Below are 9603 nucleotides of genomic sequence, written 5' to 3' on the forward strand. Positions count from 1 at the left end.
CCTCTCGATCAGTAATTTTTAATATTACGGATATTCTGCTAACTTTTAATTCAATGTTTGTTTTCCCAGGGAAAATTCTCCTTGTCCTTATAGTACATGCATGACAATTTCACCCCACTATCCTGAGAGCCCATGGCCCTATGATTTAGAGCAACTAAAGCTACGGAGTCGGTCCATGACAGGACCTGGCCCGGGCCCCCAGAGGGCCACCCTCCTGAAACAGGCATGGCTAAAGTCCTGAGCTACAAACTCAGTTCTGAGAGGTCTGCAGGACCAGCACTGTGTGGAGGGCTGGGCAGCTTGTCAGATGCCAAAGGAGCCCCATCTGAGTAGATGTAGGCATTTATTACAACAATTTTCTACAAGTGCAAGAAAACCCATTTGGGGAAGGAGTGGCTTTTTCTAATTCACACAAAGGCCTCGGAAGGGCTGGCATGGAGTGCCCCTGGGTCATACTGGCCATGGAATTATCCACACAGTCCATCCCTTGGCAGCCATGTGAGATGCAGGGCTGCTGGGGAGGAAGGCCAGCTGGCATGGCGGGATGGTCAGAGGTCTTGCTTTTGGTGGTTTCATAGCCCAGGCCTGGACCTCATGAGTTTTAGCTCCACATGCCTGGTTTTCTGGGGTCTCCAGAGGCGATCAACAGCCATTCCCCACTGTCCAGGCTTCCAGAAAGTGGTGCTATGGAGGCTGTGAGCACTGCCAAAAGGACCCCAAAGCTCAGGCTAACACTGCTCAGCTGTTCCACTCCTCCCAAGACATCCTGGTGGCCCGGACAGTCAGTCTGTGAATGATCTTCATGCACCATGATGTTCACAGAGGACTGACCTGTCCATCAGTCCTGAGGGGAACTGGCAACTGGTCAGGGCTCCCTAGGCCAGCATGCAGAGACCAGCTTGCCTGCAGACATATTTGGAAAAGTTAGCGGGGGGTGGGGTAGGGGTCAGCTTTCTCCTGCCTTCATGACCAGCTCCCCCTAAGGACACTGGTTCCTCCAGCTTCTCTTCACCTCCCTTACAGGGACATCATCATTTCCCTGGTTCCATTCTTGAGACCATCTTTACTCTTGGCCTCATTTTTCTCCTGTGGAAGAGCTAGTGGCGGATCGTGTCAAGCAGGCTCTAGGGAGACATTTCAGAAGTGATTTGAACAGTCTCAGGGGAGGGACTACAGCCAGTTTGCAGTGGCAGGATCAGCCAGCACTGAGTCTGCCTGTCCCCACCCCCAAGATAAAGCACTCAAGGATGCACACTTGTGAATGTGTGAGAGGCAGGATAAAGGAGGGACCTGCAACCTGGGGCCATGGACAGTCCCACTTGGGGACCAGCCCCAGCAGGAGACTCTCTCAGACTCCTGTCCCGCCCCCAGGATCGCTGGCGTGCAGTGCGTGACAGTGCCCGGCTACTCCAAGGGCTTCGGCTACCAGACAGGACAGAGTTTCTCTGGCGAGTTTGACCACGCCTGGAATGCTGTGCACCTGGAGGGGAGATGGCACCTGGTGGACAGCACGTGGGGCAGCGGCTTGGTGGACACCGCCACCTCCAAGTTCACCTTCCTGTGAGTGCCAGTCTCCCTCCTACCGGGTGTCTGGCTGGTGGGCTGGGAAGACATGGGGTTGAAGGAGGCAACAGGTAGAGAAGGCTTGGTGGGCAGGAGGAGAGGCTAGCGGCCTCACCTTGCAGCTGGCTGTGACAGGAGCCAGCTCTAGGCCACTTGGGAGGGCCCAGACTTTTCTTTGACCTCACCCTCCACTGACAAGTCCCTCCTCTGGCTCCCTACTGCTCCCTCCGCCTAAACCCCAAGGCCTCCCTCACTCACCACCAGCGTGGGTCCAGAGGGTAGGGCTGAGAGGCCACCTTAGCTGTCTGCAGTCCCACTCAGGCCCAGCCCGTGTCACCATACCCAGATGCCAGCATGCTCTCCCGCTCCCTCCTCACATGCCAAGCTCCTCTGTGTACTGAAGAAGGGCTATGTGTGTGGGGAGGAGTCCTGTGGGTGGTGCAGACTCCCCGTGGGCCATAGAAGGACATCATGGCAGGGTTGCAAACTGGACTGTTTTTACCCTGAAGTGGTCTGGGCGACCCTGGCCCTCTCCGAAGGCCACATCCTGAAGGATCATGATGTCCATCAGCAGCTCGGATTCCTTTTTTTTTTTTTTTTTTTTTTTTGGTGGTACCAGAGATTGAACCCAAGGGTGCTTGGCCTCTAAACCACATCCCCAGCCCTTTTTATTTTCCATTTTGAGGCAGGGTCTCGGTAGTTGCTGAGGCTGGCTTTGAACTTGCAGTCCTCCTGCCTCAGCCTCTCAAGTCACTGGGATTACAGGTGTGCGCCACTGTTCCCGGCTCAGATTCCTTTTTTTTTTTTTTTTTTAAGAGAGAAAGAGAGAGAGAGAGAGAGGGAGGGAGAGAATTTTAATATTTATTTTTTAGTTTTTGGCGGACACAACATCTTTGTTTGTATGTGGTGCTGAGGATCGAACTCGGGCCACACGCATGCCAGGCGAGCACGCTACCGCTTGAGCCACATCCCCAGCCCTCAGATTCCTTTTTATTCAGAAAAATGAGAACATTCTCTCTGGTTTTTGCAGCTCCAGTCCTGACCCTCCCACACTGTGACAAACCCCATGTCACGTGCCCACAGTGTCCGACACACAGGGCTCATGTGCTCACAGACACCTCGTCACCTCTGATGCTCTGAATGCTGGTCCCCTTAGGTGGAGTGGAGCCTCCCCCATCTCAGGATGAGCCTGCCCATTCTTCTCTTGGTCTCTATCACTGGCCTCAAAGCCTCTAGCTGGCCTCCAGGAGCCATAGAAGTCCCCACTGCACAGATGGGGGGACATGGAAGTGGGACGTTCAAGCACTTTGCCTTCTGCCCCCCTCCCCCAACACCTCTACTGCCAGCACCTGGTCCACAGGTTACATTATTCTCTTCAAATTTCTTTTTGACATTGAGAGGGGAACCATTTCTCTCCCTTGGACACCTTAGTTCGTTCATGACAGGCCACAATTTCAAGCATGGCCTTCTCTTAAGAGGAGTCTGGGACTCTGCTTTGGCTCCAGGGTCCAAAAGCAACCACTGAGGAGTCCAGTGGCCATGTCAGAACAAAGATGGCGCCTCTTCCCATTGGGTGCCAGCAGGGTCCCTCCCGTGAGTGTGTCAATCAAAAGAAGCCTGAAAAGTTTCCCCCATAAGCCCTGCTACCTGCAGAGCAGGGTGGGAGTGGTTGATCTGCTTCCTGCTCCTGGCTCCTGACCAGCTCTTCCTCCTCCAGCTACAACGAATTCTACTTCCTCACCCACCCCGCCCTGTTCATCGAGGACCACTTCCCGGACAATAAGAACTGGCAACTGCTAAAACCTCCTCAGTCTTTGAGGCAGTTTGAGAACAACATGTATCACAAGAGCGAATTCTACAACAAGGGGATGCTGAGCGCCCACCCAGAGACTTCCATGATCAGAACAGGTAACGCGGAGCAGGTGGCCAGGCTGGGCCCCAGCAGCAGGGACAGAGCCATCTGCTCTGTGCTGCTAGAAGGCCACCCTGCAGGGCCCTAGCCAGAGCCCATAGGTGCACATGGGTGTGTGGGCACCAGACCGCCAAGACCATCAGGGCAGGACCTGGCTGTAGGTCACATTGGCAAGGACAGAAGCCCCCATTCACACTTGCATAAGAAAAGGATGTCAGGAGATGTCCCAGCACCTAAAGGCAGGACACATAGCCTGTCTTGTCACAGGACCAGGCCTGGAGGGGCCCCTCTGTCTCAGCTCACGTGTCAGAGGACAGGACTCTCTTAGACCACAGACTCCCACCTGCTCAGGAGCCCAACAAAAGCTGACCAGACTGCTGTGTTCTCCTGGGCTCAGGCAGGGAGCATGTCTGGGCCCCACAGAAACCAGCTTCCCTGAGGCCCAGGGCAGTGCACCTAGCTATCTCCCACAGCTGGCCAGGGCTGACATTTGCCCCCGCACCTGCCCAGAGGGGCCAGGGCAGCTCTACAGAGCCTGAAGGGCCAAGCCTGAGGGGCCAGAAGTGTGGTCTAGGCCTCGAAAGCCTTTCTCTAGAGGACTGTCTCTCATGCTTCCCTGGGGGCCCAGCGCACGTTCCAGGGCTGGGTGTGCAGCTGGGCATCCTGCAGGGCTCAGAAGGCAGTGGGCCCATCTCCCACACCTTGGCAAAGCATTGCCACCAGGGGGCGTCCTGGACGGAGAACTGATCTCACATTGGCTATCAGCTAGGGTGACCTGTGAGGGGCCCCCAGCCCCACCCCACTCTGCAGGGCCATGAAGGCAGACAGGAAGCCCACATGCCCTCAGGTTAGCTGTGGCCACCTTGTCTCTCCTGTCCCACAGGGGCCTCCTTAACCAGTAGGCTGAGCTCCTGCATTCTCTTCACAGCCACAAATGCCTGGCAGCTCCTGCTGCTAAAATAACAGTGTGAGGCTGCTCACTTTTGAGAATCGGTTTCCTGCGCCTGCATCAGATGGAGGCCTGTTCAGTCTGTTGTGGGTCATTGAGCCACAGGAAAGAATCCACCTGGCTACAGCATCAAACTAATGTCCCTGAGTTGAGTTTGCCTCATAGCGAGACAGAAAATTGTGAATGCCAGATTTTCTTAATTTATAGTAATCTAAAACTTTATTCTAGACATTTGTGATACACATCAAAAAAAAAAAAATATTTCTTGATGGTAGCAATTTACCATAAGAGTTGGGATAGGAAAGAAGAGGGAATCTGAGGGGGACAAAAAAGGAAGGGAAGGAAGGGGACCCCAAGAGGGGTGGAGAGAGAGCACAGATGGGGACAGGGAAGCAGGAGCCCCGGAGGGTGGGGAAACGCCATGCCTTCTACCCAGGGCCCCGAAGGTCGACAGTCCTTTACTAAAGGCTTCTCAGCCATTCTGTTCCTTTTGCTAAGAACCCTCTGGGCCAGGCAATGTGGCCAGGCTCTAAAACATGGCAGAATAGGCCCTTCCCAAAGACCCCCACAGCCCAGCTGAGGATAGACGTTATACAAAAATGTTCACATAATTAATTACAACCCTGATGAGTTCTCTGAAGAGAGCCAGGGTCAGGACAGAAGCTTCCTGAGAACTCAGGTTCGCCTGAACGGTCAGAACAGGCTTCTTAACAGCTGAGCCTTTAAGTTGAGGTCTGGCCAGGTTTGGGGGAAGGGTTCACAGTGAGCAAGGATCAGATGCCCTGTCTTCACTCGTGGACAGAGCTGGGGTGGAGGAGCTCCCTTGGTGCCCACTTATAAGACAGGGCTGAGAAGAATCCTGGGGCTGGGGCTGCGGGTCAACTTCTGGGTGAAGGTGAGGCAAGACTCAGAGAAATCACTGCCCCTCCCTGAGGTCCTGGGAGCCAGGGAGGGCAGGTAGGTGAGTCCTCACGGGCTGCAAAACCCAGGAACCTGTTCCTTAAAAACAGTGGCCAGGACAGAGGAGTTAAAAATGTCAGGGCAAGGGAAAAGACCAAGGAAGAGGGTATGCAAAAGACCCTCAGGGGCACACACTGCGTCTTCTAGGTCCCATTCCTAGAAACATGGCTCAGGTTTGCCTATGTGAGAAGGAGTGGGTGGGACAGGGGAAGCACCTCACCCTCACCCTCTGGGCACAGTCTCCAAGAGTAAAGTTTTTAAGGGACCGTGTTGACATGACAGCTGTTGAGCCATAATGTACAGATACTGGAAGGAGTGGTGTGAAAGCAAGACCTAAGACTTGAACAAGATGGTGCCCTTCTGCCCCTTGACCCTCTCCCCGGCTCTGGAATCAGGCCAAGACTCCAGGCAACCTTCATCTAATGTGCATCAAATAGGTAGGAAGAGCCCATGCAGCTGCAGGCAGATTTTTCTTGAGACCCCTGCTCTCAGCTCTCTCTAAAAGATCCACCTAAAGTGGGTAGAGGAGCTCTACCAGTTGGCCTATACCATGTTCAGTAACATCACCTCAGTTGGTTCAAGTCAATCTTGGTGAAATATTCACACCACAGAAATGGGCAAACCCAGTAAGTTAGAGTTAGTATGTTAAGTATGTATCAGCACGCAAGCACCCGCTGGACCCATCTCACCTGACCCCTGCCTTTCTCTCCACAGTGAACGGCAAGGCCACAATCACCATTGAGAGCTGCGCCCCAACGCTGTTCATGTTTATGCTCAATGGCAAACAGGAGCATGGGCTGCTGAGCCTCAGGAAGAACGGCATGAAGCTGGACGTGTACCCTCCCACCATGGGCACCCACAAGCTGCAGATCTTCGCCAAAGGCAACTCCGACATCTATAGCTCGGTGCTGGAGTACACGATCAAGTGCAACTACGTGGACCTGGGTGTCCGGCTGCCGGCAGAGCTTCACCAGCCCGTGGGCCCCAGCTGGTTCTCAGAGCAGATGGGCATTGTGAAGCCCTCCCACCCTGACCCCATCATCCACACCAGCGATGGGCGCTGCTCTGTCAGTTTTGGTGTGGAGGAGGGCATCAGCGTGCTGGCTTCCCTACACGGAGATGATGGCCCCATCACCGAGGAGACCCAGCGCCGCTACATCTTCCAGCTGCACCGGGAGAAGAGGACAGAGTTGAAAGTCCAGCTGCCCCATGCCGGCAAGTTTGCTCTCAAGATCTTTGTCAAGAAGAGGCAGGAGCCCGGCAACTACATCTTTGTCTTCAATTACCTCCTGTGCTGCGCCAACACCAAGGTGAACTGGCCCGTGTTCCCTGAGAGCTTTGGCAACTGGGGGCAGGACAATGAGCTGCTGGAACCTCTGTCGGGCGTGCTTCCTGCCAACCGGAATGTCCCATTCAAACTGAAGCTGCACGGGATCGCCAAAGCCCTGGTGAAGGGGCAGGACACATGGCCCCTGACCCTGAACCAGGAGGGCTACTGGGAGGGCAGCTGTAGCACTGCCGGCTGCCAGGAAGTCTACGTCATGGTGCTAGAGAATGCCAACCACAACTTCTACTCCTACATCCTGAAATACAAAGTGAACGCCCAGTGAGGGCCTGCACCCCACTCACACCACCTCAGAGGGCCCCCCGGGGAAGTGCAGAGAGCCCTGGACACCACTGAGTCTGCACAAAATCATTTCTAGGCCTCTGCCTCGGTTTCCCTGCTCCGCTGCAGGTGCTGAGATATTTGAATCCTAAAGGCTTCCCTCAGTGTGGCCACTGCTGAAGGGACCCAGGCAAGGCCTTTTAGAATATAAAGGTGCTATGTAAATCCAAGGTCTTGTGAACCGTACCCCAGTACCCAGATGCCCCCTTCTTGTGCTAACGCTACCATTGTTGTTAACAGGGCTCATGTGGGACAGCCGGGCTGCGGTCCAGGCTGCAAGTTTTCTGCGTGATACTTACAGAATTCTCCTCCATGGGCCAGAGGAGCACGACTTGCCAGGTGGTCACCCCCAAATCATGGAACCCTTTCCAAGTAGCGCATGGTATCTCTCTGCAGCTCCTGGACCCAGGGAATTTGGGGTCTGGCCATCTCATGCATTCCCACTGCCTCTTTATTAGCCACTCCTTGCTCTTCAAAAGCCCTGGAATAAAGAGAATGTGGAAAGGAAGGTACCCGACTCCCACCTGGCTAGAGTCTATGCATCCCTGGTCCCTGCGGGTAGCCAGGAATGGGACAACGAGAGCAGAGAGCAGACCCAGCACCTATTCATGGGTGCCCAGCAGGGACTGGAGGATGGATGGTGGTGTTCAGTCCTGCAACCCGAGTCTGAGGTTGCGAGGCCTGACTATGGGACTTCCTACAAACATGCGGGGCGGTTGATCTGGCCTAAAGCCTGGGGCTGCCCCCAGCCCTCTTCAGCCCCCTGCCCTCCCAGGAAGCCTCCAGAGGTCGACTCTTTCGGGAACCTTGCTGGTAACCCCGGTAGAGACCAGTGCCTGGGTAGGAGGTAGGGTGAATGCGTAGCAATGTGTTATATCGAAGTTCTCAGGAGACTCGGGTGGTAACAGGGTTCTGCCTGGTCCAGAGTCCCCACCACACTGCCAAACTGGGGGCATCTGTCCTGGGAGCAATTTTTGTGCTTGTACTAGGGGAAAAGCCTTATCCCATCTTTCTGTCTTTCTTTGCGATGAGACACACACTCCTGGCCTTTGCCAATCCTGCCTTCTGTGGGGGTGGTGGGGGGAGTTTAAGGCCCCTTGCTTGCTCAGGCCTGTCCTGAGAAGCCCCAACTGCCCAGCTGACCCTCAGCGGTGACTGAGGCTGAAGTTGTCATGGCAACCGTGGAAAAACTGGCTCTAGCAGGGCAGCAGGGAGGGAAGGACAAAGAAAGACCCCGTGAGGCCACTCCCATGTGGTCCTGGCACATGGACACACTCTGGGGTGGGCCCTGATGAACTCTTGGGTTGCTCGTCTCTGCTGCCCCTGCCTATGTCAGGTCCCTGAGAGCTGACACGACCTAGCACCCATCCTTGGTAGTCGCTCCACATGCCCCAAGGCTCAGCAGCAGCCCCAGCCAGCCCAGGAAGGGGCCTCTGCATTCATCCGCCAGGTGTGTACCTCACAAATGCTCCTGGGACACTTGGTAAGTGCCAGGCACTGCGCCAGATGCTGGGGCTACACAAGTGAACCCAGGGTGGCCCAGTCGCAGCCATCCAGAGCTCAGGGTGGATGGCCCCAGGTCTGTCTGAAGTTTCAGGCTCCCAATACTTCAGTCCATCATCCCCTGGGGCCCCTCCCACTTAGGTTCCCACTGCCACCCAGCATGGACCTGGCCCAGAGCCTGGTTACAAGGTGCCCAACTTCCACCAGATGGATCCTCCCTGGGAGGCTGAGATGCCCTGGCCTGTGTCCAGCATCCGCTAACAGGGTCTGCCACCCAGCACTGTGTCACTCATGCCTGAAAAATGCACAAAGGCCCGGGAGGCTTAACCACTATGCACCATCCCAGGGAAACAAGGGGAGTGTTTACACCCTGAAAAACAGCCTTTTCTCAGACCTTTGATTTTATGGGTTGAAAGAAATGCGCTGCGTTTCATCAAAATAATAAGTGCCTTCGGTGACTCACGTCACTCACTGCAAGCAGCGCTGATGGTCACAGCTAGCCCTACATTCTGGAGCATGTAGAGGATGCTACCCAGCAAAACAGGAGCTGTCCCCAGCACCAGGGAGGGAGGCCCCGCCTCTCAAAGCACCCGCCGGGCATCCGCAAGCCCCTCCCTCCTCCTTTAACCAGGCACCCCCTTTGTAAAGACAGCTGTGGGCGCAGTCAGGAAATCACCTGCCTTTCTTTTCACGGAAGTAAAAATACATGAAACGAAATTCAATCTTCATGAATTTTTACACGCACGCTGCTCAAGCTAGGAATTCGGAATTGCATTTTGAAGGCTTTTATTCAAATCCCCATCTTTGTTTCCTGCTCCACGAGTTCCCCGTGGCGGGTGGAATGGCACGAGCGCCACCTGGTGGTCGAAGTGCGGAGCTGCCGGCGCTGCAAACAGCGAGGAGGGAATGCATTCCCTGGTTTTTTTAGGCAAAAAAACTTGAAAAAATAGTGTGGAGTGTTTATGTTAAAAATCACTGGGTGCTTTTCTCGTGGTTTCTCGGCGTTTTCGCGTGTGTGCACCCAGCCCGTCTTTGCCATGCACAAGCTGT

The 9603-nt window shown here is 54.8% G+C and overlaps 1 protein-coding gene across 1 annotated transcript in view; it reads left to right on the forward strand.

Moving 5' to 3' along the window:
* Ky (kyphoscoliosis peptidase) overlaps positions 1 to 8501 on the forward strand; it is a 44047-nt gene extending 35546 nt beyond the window's left edge. The window contains exons 9-11 of the mRNA XM_076868546.2: positions 1372 to 1560; positions 3281 to 3471; positions 6099 to 8501. Coding sequence (XP_076724661.2) covers positions 1372 to 1560; positions 3281 to 3471; positions 6099 to 6994 — 1276 coding nt within the window. The 3' untranslated portion in view covers positions 6995 to 8501. The remainder of the gene's footprint in view (positions 1 to 1371; positions 1561 to 3280; positions 3472 to 6098) is intronic.
* Positions 8502 to 9603: the final 1102 nt, after the last annotated feature.

Source organism: Callospermophilus lateralis, chromosome 10 (assembly GCF_048772815.1).
Source record: "Callospermophilus lateralis isolate mCalLat2 chromosome 10, mCalLat2.hap1, whole genome shotgun sequence".
Classification (NCBI taxonomy): Eukaryota; Metazoa; Chordata; class Mammalia; order Rodentia; family Sciuridae; genus Callospermophilus; species Callospermophilus lateralis.